Genomic DNA, 20,233 nt, shown 5'->3' with positions numbered 1-20,233 from the left:
TATTTTAATCGCGCTATCCGACACGCAAAACGAACAGATTAAAATGCTCCGTTAACGTCTAATAGAACTGTGAAAGGTGAAATAATTACTTACTTTCCTCGAACGGAACACGGAAAGGTCTTAAGCAAAGCGGACCTATAGGTATAAATGCTAGCAATTAGAATTCCGTTTTTCTATTTAAACTTAGAAACGATAATTCAAGTTGATAAGACGGCGAGGCAGAGTCTTTAAACGACTGTTTCGCCCGTCACGCAATTCGAAAGGCACGCTAAAACCGTGCAGAAACAGGAGAAAAAGGAAACAGCCTGGCCATTATTGCATCGTGACGCGAAAGTCGATACGAAAGCTGCATTTGAATTTCCGGCAAAAGATGAATTATAACGGCAACGATAAGGGGTTTTGTACGAGCTATGAAACATAAGGGAAAAACGCAAGTACCATAACCGCTTACATTTCCAGAGATAAGCGACGCTGCCTCGATGTTCGTCCCATCGCGAAACATCTGCCATTTTTATTCTTCCTTATACGACGACTATTTTAGTATTTTTCTCGAACTCTCAACTCTTTTATTTCTTTATACCTCGTTCCATTTTTTCCTCTGTAAGGAAGAGCAGATACGAGCCATTTATTCGAATCAAATATCTTTTTAATTGCCGATATATTCAACTATGATACCTATTTAATCTGCCATTAGCAAAATCAGTCGTTTACGTTTACATTCATTTCTTTTATTACTCTAATCTTTGACAAAAGATCTGAGAAGATTTTAGGATATTTACCGGAATCTGTACTACGTTATACAATCAGTTTGTAAACCAAATGTTTGAAAGGCTTTTCAGGGATAATAAACGTTCGCCCGCGAGAAACTTGCGAATGAAATATCACTCGAGATACGAACGATCCTAGTTGCTTATGCGAATATTAATTTTTCATAAGAGAAGCACATTTCTTCCGATGTTTCTTCTTTTTTTTTTTTATAAAAGATATAGCGTATCAAAATTTAAGATGAGTCTTAGTTAGCGGAAATATAAAATTTCCAAATATTCCAATCTCTCGTTGCTTCATTTTTGCCGTTTCCAAAGACGCGTTTCATCTGCTGTATAATTTTCGACGAAATTTGTATTCGTTTTAAAAGGTCGCGCAACCGTGTCGTATTATCGCTATAGCTTTTTTTGTTTGAAACTGAAAATTCCGATTACGCGACAGCCTCGTGCTTCTGTTTCGTAATTAGCGGTCCTCCGGCGTATGAATCGCGTTATCGTTATTGCGCTCTACGCTGAAATAGTCGGTGTTTCGCGACGACTGGTTTCAGATAAATCTGCTAGTAAAGGGTTCGTTAGCTACCGGCCCTTTCCCCTATTGAAATAAAAATTACGTACCGTTTTCCATCCTTCGCCAGTGGTTAGGTGCAATGCGCTTCGAGCGAAATAATTTTATATCAAATTCATGCGCCCGCGACGTAAGAAGAATATCGTAGTAAGAAGAAGTGGCATGCACGTTGGGAATTCTACTGTTGGGATAAAAATTGTGTGGCATAAAAATTCGCCCTGATTTCATTTCGATTTTACATTGTAGTAAAAAAACGTCACAGACATTTGGCGAGGGTCGAAAGTGGATATACGTGTCGAAGACATGGAATTTATTCGGGAACCCTTTCACGTGTGTCGCATAAATTGAAAATTCATTGAAAAGATGTGAAGTAGGGGAATACAGGTTAACGGTAACGAAACGCGGTTAAATCTATAGATAAATTGATACTATACGAGCCTCATTTTTCTATATCACTGAAGGTGCCATTTATTTTATTTCATCGAAATTGTGTCACTTATAATTAATGTTGTTAAAACGTGATAAAGTATAAGAAATTATACTGCGTAGTAGAAGCGAAATGGTGACAGTAGAACTTATTCTAATCGAGTATCCTTACAAATAGCCAATGCAGATCAGTTTCCTTAAAAAACATGGACGTTGCAGGCATCCTTTTTCTTCGAGAAGAAAAGCTAACAAAAGATACATACGTATGCATAAAATCGTGTACGAGATTAAAATGCCTCTATTTAGAAGACTGAATAGGAAAATAAATTGGACATCATAATAGGAACAAACTGGAGAAAATTGATCTATCGAATTAGCTAACAGCAAGGGACCATAGTCTTAACGAAACAGTTAATCCACTGTATAAACTTAAAACACCATTTATTTTATATTTATTTACTACGTACACTTATATATATATGTGTATGTTATATTATATATAACAAGATTGCACTGGGAATAAGCTTTATACAATAAATAAATACTACTAGTATATACGACACGTAACTATGGTCCGTTTTCTTAGGCCACATTCGATCACAAGATGTCTGGAAAGTATAATTATTGCAATATGAATTTCATTATGGCGAGATAAGTCGTGGTGGATAATTATATTAAAAATTCTAAATTTTCTGCAATAATTTACCTCGTCCTAACCGAATTCATACATGTAAATCCTTTTTTCTCTCCACAAATCTTGCTACGTCTCTTAAAAAGAAAATGCCCATCGTCCTGTCGGTTGCATCTCTACCAATTTTAATATAGCTTCAACAGAATCTGTCCCTGAGGACGTAATCTCTCGAACGTGATTCGCCCGGGGAACATATTAAACGAAGAGCCTGTGCCCGACAGGGAAAAAGAGAGAGAAGGAGAGAGAGAGAGAGATTCGAAAAAGTAAAAAAAAAAAAAAAGAAAAAGAAAATGATTCTGAAAAAGAAAAAAGGGGAAACTGAGAGTAAACGACAAGAACGTCGCGATAAGACCCGGGAGCGTTTATTTAACCCTTAAAAGCTCGCCGGCATCCAATTTCCCCGGTCAAGTTTCCCCGACAGTCTCGGCTAATAAACATTCTCCGTTGCTCTTCTTTCTGTTGCAGCTCTATCGACACACGTACTTGGCCCACTACAGGATCGTGAATCTGCAGACCTTGTAAGTAAACTAGTGGCGAGGCCGCGGGCCATTTCACCTAATCGTATCTCAATCTTATTCCACCTCACACAGGGGTCACAGAACTTCAGATTTGCATTTTAATCTTCGCGCCACCGCGAAGCGGCGCGATCATTCGAAAGGGGCTGCCGGCGTGCAAATTACGACCGCGAGAATTTCATCCACAGCGACCTAACCCGCGGTGTTCGTTTTAATCGCGAAACGCGACGCGAAGCATCTCCCCAATCCTTTTCCCTAGTTGACATATTTGTGGTTTCTCGGTTTCACAACCCGCCTGTTTTTATTAGCACGTTGCGGCTTATTTCGCGGTTTGCTTCTTCGGGACAGATGCGAGAACGATATTTTGTTGAAGAAGCAAAGATATGCCGGAGAAAAGTATTAATAATTAGAACAACAGCCATAGTTTGCCCAAATTGTACGCCTTCCGCTGTCTTTATTCTTTAAATGTTTTATTATATATCTGTCATTTTATTCGTATTATGCGCCAATTACTAAAGCAAAATTTGTGGTCGAAGTTTTTCGCCAGATATAACGAGTAGGTGTCCTAATATTATGTAATCTCGTCATCGAGAAATTTTTCGCCATCGTCGTTTAAAATTTAAAACTTTTCTCGGACTCGCCAGCAGTAGGAGTTTACTCGGGAGATCTCTGGACGTTAATTTGCCATTTAACAGTGCTTATATTACGATTAGAGCCAACGCCGCTTACCTGGAATTCGTTTCCACCCACTTTGCCACTGGCTTAATCGCACTCGCTGGTGCGCCACGAATTTCTCTTGCAGTCACTGCCCCGAAGTCTTTATTGCTATCCTTCGCGGCTTTTCCACTCCGTACGTACGACCAGATGATGTTGTAGCCTGAGAGAATAGTTTCGAGCAGATGATAATTACGTGAAATTTCTTCGTTCTGCGTATCGAGCTATACATGTCACAAATATATGTTTCTAATAAATATCTTGTAAATTTCTATATATAACGTCAGGTTAGTTTCAAGCTTTGCCTCGATTCTCGTCATAGCGTTAATTAAATCTCACTATGTTCAGCACAACGTACTTAACACGTTCGTGAAACACTTTCGCCAACCTGTATTCTATGCATTTCCTGAACAAGTTTCAAAGAATCTACGCGATGTATCCTGTCACAAATATTATTTAACGTAATTGCACAACACTTTATTTCACATGTTATCTCACGTGACGCGTGTATCGCTCCTGCCAACATCCATAGGAGATAAATTTTCGTCACGAACTGTGACCGCCTGTGTTAAGCTCGCGCGTATCGACTTCCTCGATTAGAATGAGAAACTTTCGTGGAAAGCTCGCTAATTACAACCGAATATCGATCGGTATTTTCATCTTAAGACCCCTTAAGGCTAAAGTAGTAGATTTACGTTGGGTAGAGTGGGAGTGAAAACCGATTCCCGACGGATTATCCGCTTGGTAAACGACGTTAGATCGGAAGCTGGCGAAAAGCCGCGGAAGCCTTCCATAAAGTTTCGAATGGAGCATGAAAGTTCTATAGAAACGTAACAACCAATATTGTTCGAAAGGTTAGAGGGTTTTTTCGTTGACGGGAGCAAGGGTCGAGAACGGTTTTAGAAATGGCGGGAACTTTTCGCTGTTCACGCCGGCGTATTTCGAAAGTTCGGTCCTTCAAAGTTTGGAGTTATAGCCGCGGCCGTATTTCAAGCCAGGAAGCTCGTCCATCGCGTTCCGTTTGAGAAACATTTGGAACATTTACCATCTACGTTTATTCTCCGACCTATTAACACGTGAGCCGCCACGCGAATTTTATATATTTTTGCCTAGCAGCCGCGATAGATTGAAATATACCGCGCCATAAAATTGAATTTTTGCGATATATGATATTTTTTTCTATATAACCATGTTATACAGATATGTTTGTATTGTTCAGAATTTGTCAGTGAAATTTATCTTATTTTAAGTATTTTAAGAAATTTGGTAATCAATGACTACGTGGCGCTCAAAATTGCGTTAACGCAAGGAAGCTCGGTAGGTTCAAATGACTTGTATCAAAGATTATCAACTTTGTCAATTTTGTAATTTAGTAGACGACTGAAACTATAATCTTTTTATCTAATCACAAAGTAATTTCATTTTCTAACAAGACAATGGTTTTGAATGTTACAATCGTTTCAGTTAAGATCGATATTCAGTACGGACGAGTGATGGGATAACTATACTCCTTTGCAAGACGCGTGTAGCTTGACTTAAATGCAACGCAGATAATTTTCTCTCCCTTTAATCCGTTACCTCAGGTATAAATATGGACGCTAGCTAAATCTGCAAGTGGAGTGCTACTACAATTATTCTTACGAGCGAGCGCAGGTATTACGTTGGATGCAGCTAGCAGTTAAATATTGATGAGGGGAGCTATAGTTCTATGGTTGATATAACTAGGATTAGAATAGTAAATACAGACAGTGTTCTAGATACGTATGGTACAGTTACAGCTTGAAGCCATGCGATATACAACGCGTATGACACACAAAAATACATAGAATACCCAAAGAAGGATATTTTTCAACGGATGAAACTAATCTCTGTTTTTTAAGTTTTATTGCTTTTATTATGTCAATACAAATTTTGCATAAAAATCACAGAGTTCTATATGTATTAGGTTGTCCAAAAAGGTTCTTTCGTTTTAACAGTGTTTTTTGTTTTATATTAGTTTATTGAATTATGCACGTATAGTAATAGAAATAGAACGAAATGGATCATACCTAAGTCAATAAAATAATATAAAACAGGAATTGTTGTTCATCTGTTATCACCTTATGAAACGAAAGAAAGTTATCGGACAACCTAACATATTACTAGATTGCTAACTCTTTATGCACAAGGTGTCCACGATTTTACGTACTGCGAATAGGTATAATACATATAAAGTGTGCGTACTGTTTCTGTGCATGCACTTCGATGGTGAAATGATTATGATCGTAGCATACGAAATATTTTAATATTTGTATTAGAAACGCAAAGCATACGATTTGCATGGAACAAAAAATGCAATAACTTGGAGAGTACAAAATTAAGTTTTTATTTCGATATTGCAATACAAACATACAAACGTGGCTATATCGATAGCTATATTTAATTGATATTGTTGATCGACGTGATATGCATACAACATTACAATTCTAGAATATTATAGTATTCGTACAATTAATACTACTGTATCGATAACTGTTTATTATTGTCATATAGACAATTTAACGTCTAAATAATTGAAAACTACAAGCTATACATAGAGCAACTTAAAATATTGTATTCGCATTTCGTTTACGTCGATCTATCGTAGAGCAAGTTTCACGCAGTAAACACCAGCTGAAAGTAACATAACGTTCACGTTACAGTTTGTCGCTGCACAATTTAATCACTAGACTGACACGCGTCAGAATCGAAGAAAACAAGAAGCGTAAAATTTGCTATATGTCGACTGTATTTACCGATCTAGTGCTGGCGCGTGTGCAGAAAGAGTTGTACGTAAAATCCGGACATTTGACACAAACAAAATTTAGGCAGTCGTCGGTCTAGTGACAAACAAAAGTCCATAACAAAAATCCGCGGTCTAATTAAAGGAAACTAATGTAGTTTTAGCAAGATTGCAATCGTAACTATCATGAAGGAAGATTCGGATGTTAAACAAACACGGTACAAATAGAATTGTCCCCTTGGATTCTCGTAGAGGGGAAACCACTCTCATAAATACGGTAATCGTGGAAAAGAGCAGTCGACGGAGAGATCACGCGAGAAGTCACGGTAGGGAAATGCGGGAAAGGTCGCTGTGGAACGAGTTGATAAGTTAAGAACAAAAAGCCGTAGGTTGGCGCGCATGAATGACTTCGGTGGCGTGACCAGAAGAACGAACGAAGCTACGCGTTCCCCTGCCAGCGACATTTTTCTCTCTGTCGGCTTTTCTCTACGTAGGCTTGTGAGGATGCTCGGCGAATTTTCAACGTGCCATCGAAAATGAAATTCGCCGCCGTCGTCTCGGATATGAATTCCAGATTTCAATTTTCCGATCAGCCGTCTTCTCCTTGTCTCGCGTTCGATATCTCACGAAGATGATATCCCGGGAAAATTAAGCATCGCTCCAGCAGAATCTCTTTTCTTTCGATGTCAACCTCTCGAATTCCGAATTACCTTTTAATTATATCTTATCACAGGTGCTATCTTAGATAATTGGAGATTGTTGTTCATGGTAGAAATACTTTTCACGTTCGTTAGAAATTGGATATATATGCGGTGGTACTGACGAGTAATATTCCTAGAAAATGTGAAATTAAAGTGTTTGAAACGTAAAAACGTTACCGCGCGCATATAATTAAACTCCCCCTTTGTGCAATTAAATGTGACGTCTCTTAGTGGCGTTAACGTTTTATACACGTCAAAAGACGCGAAAGAAGACTTCCCTTTTGGAGGAACTGTTTCGTAGCATTTCACTGTAAACGATATCGCGAGGTAACGTCAGGATGTACAAGATAATATATTCGAAAAAAGCACACGGTACCATTACTTGATACTTTACTATACGTAATTTGCTTTTGCTACGTTTGAAAGTAATCGACAACAAACTAGAAAGTTAGCATTTCCATTTGGCGCAATCTAAGTTAACCAGAAAGCTTCGCTCGAAACGCAGTCACCACAGACTCATTATGATCTTCCAAATAAAATATTCTCTCTACAGCAGGGAACGTAGTTTGCACGCTTTCTCTTTGAGCGCGATTCATCCGGAACAACGCGTAAGCCATCGCTCGACGGTGAACGTAATCCTTTTTTCCTCGGTCAACATGGTCTCTTTATATGATTTATGCCATAGTGAACTGTCAAAATACGTAGTATACGAGGCGTTTCGCAGCTCGAGAAGACCGATTTCCTTCAATGGAACATTGTTGCGTCGAGAACACAATGAGTCTTGAAGATAATAGCTTGAATAACAATAACAAGCAACTTATACAAGCAGATCGAGCGAATGGAGAGGAAGAAAATAACGTGTACTTAACATCGCGATCCATTGCCACAATTCGAATGATCAATGATTATTCCTGGTTCGTCATTAATACATCGGTCGATTATTTATCGTTCATTCCTCGATGGACTTATTGCCGGCGTTTTGCGAACTGCGAACGAACGAAAACTATTCAGAAATTCTTTCTTCTGGAACACGATTGAGAAATAACATCGGAATCCTTGTGATTTTTGGGCCAGTTACTGCCAGCATTCCGTCTTCTCTTCTCTTTGTGTTTTTCTCCGTTTGTTCAATCAAGCCTTCCCAAACTTGGATCGAGTCATTTAAACGAATTTGATTATAACAAATACAGCAACGCTCGCACCATCTACACACACGATATTCTACCAATCTTTATTCCGCACGAATGGCATGGATCTTCACCGAATTCTGCTCTCGCCTCCAGAAGGGTTCGTTGCCTTTGTTTCGCGGAACGATGTTCTACTATTTAATGGGATCCGGTATTCCGTGTACCGTAGAAAATATCGGATTCCTTTGGTAACAAAGTTCCTCTTTTTGATTTTTCCGTTTCTATTTCTTTTCTTTTTTTTTAATATTGCAATTTAGAACTTTATTTAGAAAATTATTCATAACAAATGTCAAAGTGTATTTAGTTCTAAATTATTCGAGCTATCAAGAACGATAAATTTACAATTCTTGAACAGAGATCAAAGCTAATTCAACTCTGAACGACGATCGACTTATCTCACTAAAAAGTCTCTAATTCCTTTAACATTCCCAAATGGCCTCTTTCCAATTTCTCGATTTCTCCACCGATACGTAATACACTCAAAAATAGCACATCAAAAGTCAAAGTTCGTTCAATTCGAAATCGTTCTACCTACGCCTCTGACTACGATCAATGAATATGACCGAGAAAAGCGGATAGTAGACAGAGTATCGCGTATAAGCTGCTCCAGATTCGAACCGCAGGAAACGCATGCGTTTCGACTAACTTTTAACAACGTTCCCTTACCAAGCTCCCCACAAAGCTTTGTAAGCCATGGACGACGCACGCTTTAAATCTCCAGCGACTGGTTCGCAGCCAGACCGAATTTCTTGCTAATTCACTCGCGTGCCGGTCGTTGTCGCGTCTGCAGTTCGCCTATCAATTAGGGGGAACGAACCGTGTCCCGGTTTAAAGTCTGAAATCAAGGGATCGAACGCCCGTGCACTTTGTACCACAGGGTACAAGAGTTTCGGCCATAAACCCGGTTTCTACGCTACATGAATACCAGCGTCTTTATTTATGACTCTTCGCCCATCCCCTTTCTTTCGCTCTTCCCGACCAAAACTTCTCCTTTGAAGCCGAACCTCTCTGACATCACGATAGCTGCTGCTAAGACTCGCGAAACTTTCCATCGATTCCCTCCTCCATTCTTCCAATTCCCATTGGCCACGATGTATTTTATAAATTGTATGAAATTCCCTAGTAGCTTCCTCTTATAGCGAATCTTTCCTTTGTTGTTGTTGTTGTTGCGGTATTATCAGGTCCTTGTTACCGCAGAAATTTCATTGAACGAGTCGAGAGAAGATCGTTTTACTTCCGTAATCAACACTCAAATGCCAAAAATTATAGTAAGATGGTATTGCCTGCGTTATCTAAGTTTGAAATATTCAAATACCTGACACGAATATCAGGAATTAGAATAAGATGTTATTGCTCGAGTCACTTAAGCTTGATCGTCTTAAATATACTATAAGTTATAGTATATATTATACTATATATAATACGTGTATAGAATACCAGAGATTATAGTAAGCTAAGATTGCTTGAGTCGTTTAAGTTTGAACGTCTTAAAATTCAAATAGCTGATATTAGTATCAGAAATTATAATAAGATGGGATTGCTTGAGATACCTAAGCTTAAACATCTTAAAATTCAAATAACAGAGGATTTCGTAAGTCGTCTAAACACGAACGTCTTAAAATTCAAATACCAGGAATTACGAGGAGGCTACTCTTTTTACAGCCACCTACTCCTTCCTCCATGCAAAGTACTTGTTTATTTTTCTTTTTCTGATACTACCATGGCATCGTTATTGCAGTAATTCCGGCGAACGAGTCAAGGAAAAATTTTTTTACTCTTGTTCATGTAACTAGAGTTTTTTCCCTCCGTTGTACAACTGATCTTCCGTCTGGGGATTAGCTGGAAATATCGATGTTGACCCAGAGTTTATCAGGTATTTCGAGAAGACCTGGCACTTTACGTAATTTATTGGTGACTGTTTTATAGGAGTCTTTTTAAGGATGGGAGGCATTACTTGGATTTTCTAAAAGGGAAATTCTTGTTGTCGGGTGGTATTCAGATTTTATTGCACTCTTTAGCCTCCAATTTTTGAACCAATTGTGTCAGCTTTTATTTATTCTGTAAGCTAAGAAAATTGATAGTTTTTTTGGCCATTAATACATTGTACATTACATTAGATTGTACATTAATGCAGTACCTAAACATCTTTGTTGTAGAGCCAAACATGTCACATAATTTATAATTCTTAATAAAGACCAGAAAGGAATATTGGATCGTAACGTGAATATGTAATAAGAATTGGAAGGTTAATCCAATCTTCGTAACTTCTTTAATAGAGGAACACGCCGTTGATTGTGAAAAACGCAATGGCCATCGAAGCTGAAGCCAAGTCTGGAAAATATCTCTTCTATACAGGCGTTGTTTTAATTTCACTAAAGTACCAAAGGAAGCTTTTCCGGTCGGTTCAGCCCGTTGGAAAATAAAAACGCGAATGTCCGAAGGATGGTTCCTCGAGTTCTCGTCGCGACCTCCGTAAATTCTTTAAGCCGCCATTTAATTTCGGTGACCGAGTTTAACAACGTACCGCGTATATCTGCTTGGCATGCGGATTCAATTCTAAAAGGGAAATAATGTAACGCGCTTGCTCAAGCTTCTTTATTACTCAGCCTTTCAACCGTGTGCCAACTCTGCATGAACACACACCGGCTCGCGTTAACTCCTAACCATAGTCACCTTTAAAAGCCATTAGCGAATTCCGGTGATACCTTTTTACTGCCTTTCCTAGATATAAAAGGATCTCAATCAGCCCGATCCATCACTTTGCATACCCGTTCTGTGAAAATTATGCGGCCATTTACCTAAATTTCGGGCTAGATTCTGACATTTACTTTTAACAAAAGGTAGCAAGAGGATCCGGAAAGGAAATCTATAGGATCTACCTATCTAGGAGCATTTATGTCTGGAAAGGAGCAAGGAAATTGGCTCGTGCCAACATTCTTACAGCGATAAAAACCGCTTAATAGTAAAAGTAGAAAGATATCGGGAACTAATACAGTTAAGTAAACGTTCACTTTCAACGTTTTATTCGTGCGTTTACTGGAAATGAATTTATAAGATGTATTTTCGAAAATCTATTATATCTAGGACGAAGCTATCATCTCAACATTCTTACAATAGTGAAAGGTGTTCGATAGTAAATATAAAGCGAGATCAGTATAAATAAGCACTCACTACAATCCGAGAAATTGCATCGTCGTTCGCGATATTTCATTTTCTATCGTAATTCAATAGCCATCTTAATTCAAGATTTTCAATCGATTCACAATCGAGGATATTTAATAAGAGATCTAACGTTCGCTGGGAAATTCGATGCTATAGTTTAATCAAGATGCCATAATCTCGGAAGCGAAGGCCAGAATCCAGCATCGAATATTCTAACAGCGGGTACGTAAACCAAGAATCTACCAACCAGGCGAAACCTCGACAGAATCTCCGAGCAACGTTCTCGTAAAACGACGTTCCACCATAAAAAAAAGAGAAGAAGCAGCGCTTCAAGTAAAAGGTCCATCTACATCTTCTCGGAAATGTATTCTACCGACTACCTGCGGAGTTACTCCTCCCATTCGATTAAATGAACGATCCTGAGGATTTGGATAATTGAAACAAAAGCCACGCGTTGAGAGCCACATAACATTAACAGCTTTAAAAATATTTTTTGGATACAAATATATGTATATCAAGCTTTTTCTTCGAGTTTATATCTTTATACAATTTCTAACAATATATCGTATGATAATATTGACAGAATAAAATGTATAGAGGGTGTTTCCAACTTGTTCAGTCAAACTGCAGGCAAATCGTGTAATGTGCAAGTGAAAACTTCGCTACAAAGTTATAACCAGATATTGGACACAGTCTGAAATATGTATGTAGCAATGGATTCTGCGCTACAGAGTATCGCATTTATAGAATCATATATTCATTGCTCCTTTAAATTTTGATAAAAAAACGTATGACCCCTATTTAATAAATTTAAAATCTCCTGAATATCACCTAAACGTATAACTCACTTAAAAAGATCATTCCACCACGATACACTTCCTTCTAGATATCAGATATTTTTGTACGTATGTTAGGAACCAGTCGTATACATACGCAAATTATGTAACCTACTTTGTATAACATAGTACAACATACCTAACCTAAATCTTCTGCTCGGTACCTCGTATAGCAGCCAGCGAACCTAATAGAATTCACATAAATGTATCAGGCAATTGCTTTACGTGGTGTTCGTACGTAAGTGGTTGAAAATTTAAGGACTGTTTCCAGAAGAGGCAGAATAAGACAAGAATGAAGCATGCAACTTTTTTACATGAACTAATGTAGGTCAGAGAAATAACAAAGTCGAAGAGTGCAATGTTTTTCTTCTTTATTTTCGTCCTACCGATTTTGCCTCGCAGAAGCATCCCTTAAGTTTTCTGCCCAATACACTGCATAAATCTCCCAGAATAGGCAAATTGTGTAACTCAGCCTGTGTGTACAAAACACGCAACGCAAATTCTCGATGTTGATCTCGCTGACTCTCGTCCAGCTCTGTACAATCAACCAACCAGTCTGTGTAACAGGGTAGAGATAAATATTAATCAAGCTGTTGGCGGGACAGATCGAAAGAAGGAACGAATCGAGCTTAGAGCGTAACGTCGATATCCTTGGAGGATCGTTTTCTGTAACACAGCAATCTCGACGTACGTAGCGCTTTGGTTTACGTCCGAGCCGCTTTTACTGCCTTTGAAATAAGAATACCGACAGATCCTGAGGAGCTTGTATGCATTCGACCACGCCGGTAATCGCGGCATCGAGAGCACACGTTACTCCTTTCAGCGTGTTTGTGGGTTGCGGGCGTTTGTAGCCTCCGGTTTGTTTCGTATCGCGTCAGAGAGTGCTTTCTTCCGGGGCAATTCTGATCGAACAAGATCGTATGGCTGCTTGTTACTTCGCGAACGTAGAATCCTCGACCATTTATATCTCGCCGTTTTATCGTGCTGCAGGTTACGGAATCTCAAACGATGCCGTTTTCCCCTCGACTTCTTCCTTCTCTTCTTCTTTTTCTAACTCTATTCTTCGATCGTTTCAATTCGAGTCTCGATCGCTTCTCGTTAATATCGACGCTCGTAGAAGGAGTGCCGAGTAAATGGTAACGACATCATTCCTCCTGTTCGTCGAAGACCGATGAATACGACGATGAGATGAGGTTAAGCCACGAATAACTTGAGCGTTAACTGGAGTTAGCCGATATTCGAGATGCAACACGGAAAGCAGATTTAGAGCTGCAGCGTGTAGCTTAGAAGATATACATACCTATTCGAATCTATTCCAGATTTGATTCCATAAGCCTATTAGACTTCAGATTTAACCCACGATTAAGTCGCATTCGAATGTAAGCAGTCTTACCACGTTCGGATATATTGCAGCTATTGTCTTTGATTGGCATTCGTTCCTTGTTGCAATGTGTTGAATTGTGGGAATTATTTCCATTAAACTTTATGCAATACGGTAATACGTGGTTAAATACATTAACCGTTCATCCGTTCTGCAGTTTATAATTCATAATGAAGTTTATGCACTTCTTATGGAGGATTACAGATTTTCCTTTTTCCAAGCATTCCTTTTTTCATATCGACTCTGATATTGTTTCCCGGTTTCAGTCGTTATAGACTCTTACGGAATATTAATAATATATTGTCAATATATTATTAATGTATTCTGTGGAACAAGAATTAAAACGTTAACAATTCCGTATAACCATTTGCTTCGAGTTTCATAATTCGTCGATTGTGGAAATTCTACGTCGAACGAAGTTTCAGTCACGCGATTGTGAGTAGAAGAGCATTTGAATCTTCGCGCCCAAATATTGTCAAATTTGCTAGACAAACCGCCACTTTAGTATCGAGTGTCGTAGTGTTAATACGTATCACGTCGTTTACAATGTCTTAAAGTAATAATTTATCAACTGCGTAATAAAAACATGCTTTAAATGCTTCCTTAGTGCATCACATTCCTTAGTGTTTTCTATTATTTTTACTATATTTAATTAATACCCATTAATCACATAGTTTGAAGTGCATCGTATAACCTAACCTGTCAGTTACGTATCTGTATATACTGATTGCTTCTTTTTACGTTTATGCATTATTATTACACGTTTGTTTAATAACGTAGTGGGCATTATTGCGATAAAATTAAATAGTTTCCTAAAATCTTTTGTTCGTGTTTGTTGGATCGTTCATTTGGCTGTTAGAGTAACCTGTAACTCGTATTACGATTATGCTAAGATAATTTTTACACTTAATTATTGGTTTCTTTTGATATAATCGAGCGTACTATTTCATTTGTTTGTTTAACAATCGCGTTTACTACTACATATTAGATATTAATTGAGTTTGCTAGGCGTCTGTTTAATAATTTAGTTTTCTATTACACATTTATTTAACAATTAAGTTGACCATGAATTATACCTCGCGTGTTTAATAATCAGATTCACTATTACATATTTGCTTTAATGCTAGAATTATTAATTTGTAATATGCATCTAAATACGTATAACATACATAATTAATGGGAATTAAAACAATATCACGGAAACGATTAGAGGTTAGGGTATCTATTGCGCCTCTCATTCATTGCACACATTTACATATAACCTCGCAAAATATCTCATGTCCTACGAAATAATACATATTTATAGGAAAAAATTGTAAAAAATTACGTGAACCAATTTTTTTCAGATCAGAGAGCTCGTTGACTGCAAACGACTCGATTTCCTTGCAACTAGCAACCTGGGCACCACAAGGCAATGCACTGGTGTACGTGTACCAGAACAATATCTATTATAGACCGGAAGCAGAAGTGGCCGTCGACTATCAAATCACAGACACCGGGGTCTTCGGAATTATTTATAATGGAGTACCGGACTGGGTCTACGAAGGTAAGTTTCTTATCCCTTATTCAATCCCTTTTATTATTTATGGGGATACCATACGTTAAATCGTTTTAAGTCAGAAGACTTTAGACAACGGGATACGCCGATTCAACGAAAATCGATAGAAAACGCGATTTTCAAGTGAACTTGCGAGTTTGTAGATAGAGTGGATTGTTTGCACACCTTCTACGATGTACAAGATGTAAGTGGCGCGCGTGTATCTGTTTGAAGAAGTACATTTACAAGGACCAAGCGTTTAGACGAACAATTCCATCTGTTCGATTCTTTGCTTTGTACACGGACTGTTTGCCCTCCCTCTTATCTCCCGTGTTCTTCGCGCCTCTACTCGACCTACCACTCTCTTTTCATCCCTTTTTTGATCCTGGCTCGAAAATTTTCTCCTTAACTACACTTTCAGAAGCGTTTCCCTTTTCTTTTTAACACTGTTGAATTACCTTTATAGAAAAGTATACTGTATGCACGTTAAGCAATGTTCAAAGGATTTAACAGATTTTCTTAGGATCATACGTCATATACCATAAATGTATCGAGCAATTTCACGAGGAACCTCTCCTTCTCAAAGAAATCTGTCATCCCTTTTAACAACGAGTTGCTTCAAGTGCAAAGCAACAAACAGCGTGAATTTTCTGGACGATATACAGTATATGAAATGAAACATTTCAAGCTTTCACTCATTACGACGTATCGAAATTTCGAAATCTCGATTTCTCATTCTTACAAAAACAGATACTCGATAAAAGTTTAATTATCGAAATCTTAGGGGATAAAGCGCGATTGTAACGTGCGAGTAATTGCGTAATAGCGCGGTTTCGCTAATAACGGCGTAACCGCTGTCTGGCAGTTCTTCTGGAATAAACAAGCATCACACGGCTGAATTCACATAGTTCGGAGCGGAAATAGCGTTATCACGACGAGGTAGCTGCACACGGGCCGCCAGCAAGGGTTGCATACTTCAAAATTAACTGGATCGCGCTACGGCTATCTCGAATAAAGGGATTCGCGCGATTTCCAAACCGCGGGAGCCCGCCAATTTCGAGCTTGTAATGATCCGCTCAATTTGACTCGTATAATTATTTTTAATAGACACCCCTCGCTTCTAGGAAAAAATTGTTAATTGGCCATTTTCAAACGGCTCGAAATTCATGGTTTTCTACATCGTTCCGCATGATTTCGTACCTTTTATTTCTTTTTTTCGTTTTTAACGAAAAGATTTTCTCCTTTTAAAGAAGATCATATTGAAATTTCTTTTTCGTTGCGTTGAATAGCGAGGAAAATTCTGCTCTTTTTGCTTCTTGGAAGGATAAAAACCAGTTGTTTTAAATGATCGATTTCACTATCCAGGTACAGAATTAATACTTAATTCTCTCAAAAAATAGACAACTTGATTGCATAAATTTAGAATAACTCGTGTATTTTCTAAATTGCTATCTACATCGCTTCAATATTACTCCATACTTTATCTCCATATTCTCTACGACCCTCATAAATTCAGTAACAAACAAGCTTCTCAGCCCCTAATTACCCTTCCGTATACGACTAACCAATTGATTCCAGCCAACTACAACGGTACGACCTCATTGTCACCCAAGAAATTAGTAGCTAAAATTGTCTAGCAGCCGTCAACGACCCTTAATCCGCGGAATAATATCATTCGGAAACACATACAGGCGATTCTAATTCCCCATTTCCATTATCTTACGCTATAGCGTAATGTAACGGTGCCATTGCGCGTAATTAACCCCTTAAGTACCCGTACATTTCATAAATCATTATCAATACATCTTACACGAAAATACAATCATCTATTACGTAGAAAGTACTAATACGTCATAGGTACAAGACTAATTATTCGTGTAGCAAGCAATCAAAGAATAGGTAATAAAAAATAATATTTAATTTACTTCACTGAAAATTTTATAATGTAATGAATTTCATTTATAAATTTTATAATAAATCTATGGTAAGTTTTAATTATAAATTTCATTTATTTTACTATATTCTATTCTATACTATACTATATCTATACTATACTATACTATCTATACTATATCTATATCTATTCTATACTATATTATAATAAAAGTATCTAAATCAGCCATAACGTAAACGGTTTACTCGCATAGAATTTTCAAACGGAGACATCGATAGGCAAACTTATCATCCCTATCGACGACAACCGTATTTGAAGGATTAACGGATACAGCCGCATCGGTGGTACGAAACGAGTAAAAAAGGAAACGAAGGGATGAAGAAAAAATCCCTCGTCGAATCGCGGTTATCGCGTATTAACGCGATTCTTGCCCCAGATCGAGCAGTCATGTCGACGTCGTCGATGCAATATTTTTTCGTCGACCCTTTTTAGCCACGCGTTCGCCGCCCTTTGTACGTGTGCAAGTCGGATGAGTTTTCGCCCCCTTGGAACCGGGAACGATAATACGTACCGGGGTCGTAATTCATACAGCTGATGCTTCGGGGGACGTTGCGCGCGTTTGCATATTTCTGAGCCTTCATCAGCTCTTTGCGTCTCGCTCTATCCTCGCGCTGCTCGAGTACGTTCCTTTTGCAGCTGTCGTTTGTCTGGTATTTCGTTAAATCGCGCACGAGCGAACGAGCGAAGCATAAAAATCCATCCGAAAAGCCGCGGGAAACCAGCCATCCATCCACCTTTTCAAGTCTTTTTCTATCGTGCAGCGATAGGTTTGAGATTTTGGTTGGTCGCGCGATTTCGAAAGAAAGAGAAAACGAATGCTCTTAGAAGAATTAAACGTTTGGTAAATTGATTTTTTCTCAATACTTTTTCAATTATGATTCCCCTTTACGTCATTCCTGCTTATTATTGTCCTATTTAGAATTTTCTAACTCGATGCATCTTTCTAATCAGAGTTCAATTCTCTGAAATTCCCTGTTCATTCGTCTTCGGTCATCTGTTTATCGATTAAAATAATCAAATTTAGGTAGGAGATTGTTTTACTCGTGCAAGGGGTAGTATACTGTGATATACTGTACTCTGAATATTTCGTATTTGTTTTTGCACGTTCCGTGCGTTTTTGTGTCTTGAAATTTCCCGCGATCGTATAAAAATGAAACGGTCCGCTCGTAATCGTTCACTTTATAGTTCGTTAGATTTCAATCGATGGGACTAACGATGCATAAAAATTCATCGGAAGATGCTCATAGAGAAATCCATTCATCCATCTATCCACTTTTTTTCACCATTTTCTTCTGGATAAGGTGGTTGGGACGATTCATCGCGACGCGAATTCAATAAGATCTCCTCGGCTGTGTAAATATTTAAACGCACATCTCTGTTCCTTCTCCTTCGCCTGCTCCTTCTCTCAGTTCTCTATCGCTGCTTCTGTCTTCTGCTATTAATGTCGTCTGGAATCCGGTGAGTCCTTTGGATCGCGCGTCCTTCGATTCGATTAGACACAGCCCCCGGTAGGATGGGTAAACTTCGCTCTGGATTAATTGCTGGCCGATTGTCCACGGATTCGACGACTGAATCGGATTCATGATCCGGATCGTGCAGGGATTAGCGCCGCTGGGGTTCTCCCGTGATTTGTTTACACGCGAAACGAAGTCTTTGACGTTGGTCCACGTCGTGGCTGTACTACTGACGCGAAAACAGACGGACGGGTTCGAGGAATTCCACGCGTGCTTTCTGTTGTCCTCGCAAACGCGCGTTAAAATATCTGGCACATTCGGATTTGTATTTCTGTTATTCGTAGAATTCACGATTTCATTTTGGCAAAAAGCGGCGCGTGTCGGTGGAATCATAAAAATGAGAAAGTCTCTCACCGAGTCCCCAAAACGTTCGTATTTCTGGTTAAAAATTCTCTTGAAAACTACAGCAGAAAGAATTTCGCTGGGAATCCCATACCTTTAATTGAAAACAAAATGTTTCTATTTTATATACTCGCTGCATAATAACAAAACTATTTAGAAAACTATTCCGGATAGCCCAGTTAAAAAGTCCATAACGACAAAAAGAATTCCATCGAAAATTCCAAAATACCTTCGGCTAAGAGTGAAATGTTTGTACCGTACAGTAACCGTCTGATAACAAAACTATTTTGAAAACTATTCCAGAGGATGCGCAAAATTTCGTATTCTCAATTTAACGAATGCTCCGTATGCTGACCCGAAGAAAGAAAAATTCCACCGAAAATTCCTCGCCATCGACTGATCCTCCACAAACTTCGTACAGCATCGCCTTCACGCCAAGATGAAAATCCGGTACATTTCTCACGATAAACGTTCGTTTGTCCCGTATCGGGGATATTTGCACAAACAGGAACGTGGAAGCGCGACCCATGACCAGAAACGTTCGGAATTTTTAAAGGCGACAGAGCGTGGACGAAAACAATATTTTACAGTCACTTTGCATATGCATTACTCGCGATGAATGCCGCCAGGTCTGGCTGGCAGATTGAGTATATAGAGGCAGAGCGCCGCGAAACAGATACGCATTCGTTTCCGCGGAGAATCCGGAAATCGATGGGCTGTCGCGCGCGGCGGATGCCGCCGCTGGGATGGTTTGGAGGGTCGTGGCGCGTGTAAATCAGCCTTTATCCTAAATTCTTGCCCGCGAAATCCTCCCCGGAGCCACGCTGCCGGCGTGGCAACTGGATAAAGTATGCCGTCAGCAGGAAAGTCTTCGGCTGACGGTGAACAAAATACAGGCTGTTGAAAAGTTCCTGGCACGCCTTTCGTCGACGCTTTGACACTTTATCGACGTTCTCTACCCTCTGTTCCCGGAACACGTCCTCCCGCCCCCTCCCTTTTCCCGGAAAATCAGTCGAACAAATCAGATACGAGATGCAATAGTCCTGGAAGAAGAATTTAGGCCTCGTACACTTGGCTGTAAACCGCGGTTGATTTATCACGGCGAGAACTATAAAAATTGATCGTATTTCATCTGGAGCGATACACTTCGCACAAGTTCACATTTCGAACAAAACAGTGTCGGCTT

General features: G+C 38.9%; 2 protein-coding genes across 8 annotated transcripts in view; both read left to right on the top strand.

Moving 5' to 3' along the window:
- Window positions 1–20,233, top strand: part of LOC126925044 (venom dipeptidyl peptidase 4) — a 512,928-nt gene that overhangs the window by 162,674 nt on the left and 330,021 nt on the right. For all 7 annotated transcript variants that reach the window (XM_050740197.1, XM_050740202.1, XM_050740200.1 and 4 more), the window contains 2 exons: window positions 2,912–2,964; window positions 15,047–15,246. In XM_050740197.1, coding sequence (XP_050596154.1) covers window positions 2,912–2,964; window positions 15,047–15,246 — 253 coding nt within the window. The remainder of the gene's footprint in view (window positions 1–2,911; window positions 2,965–15,046; window positions 15,247–20,233) is intronic.
- The window catches only part of LOC126925057 (14-3-3 protein epsilon), a 296,135-nt gene that overhangs the window by 200,533 nt on the left and 75,369 nt on the right, over window positions 1–20,233 (top strand). The window lies entirely within an intron of this gene.

This window comes from Bombus affinis, chromosome 15 (genome assembly GCF_024516045.1).
Source record: "Bombus affinis isolate iyBomAffi1 chromosome 15, iyBomAffi1.2, whole genome shotgun sequence".
NCBI lineage: Eukaryota > Metazoa > Arthropoda > Insecta > Hymenoptera > Apidae > Bombus > Bombus affinis.
Note: the sequence above shows the minus strand (reverse complement) of the source record. Positions and strands in the feature narration are given on the sequence as shown.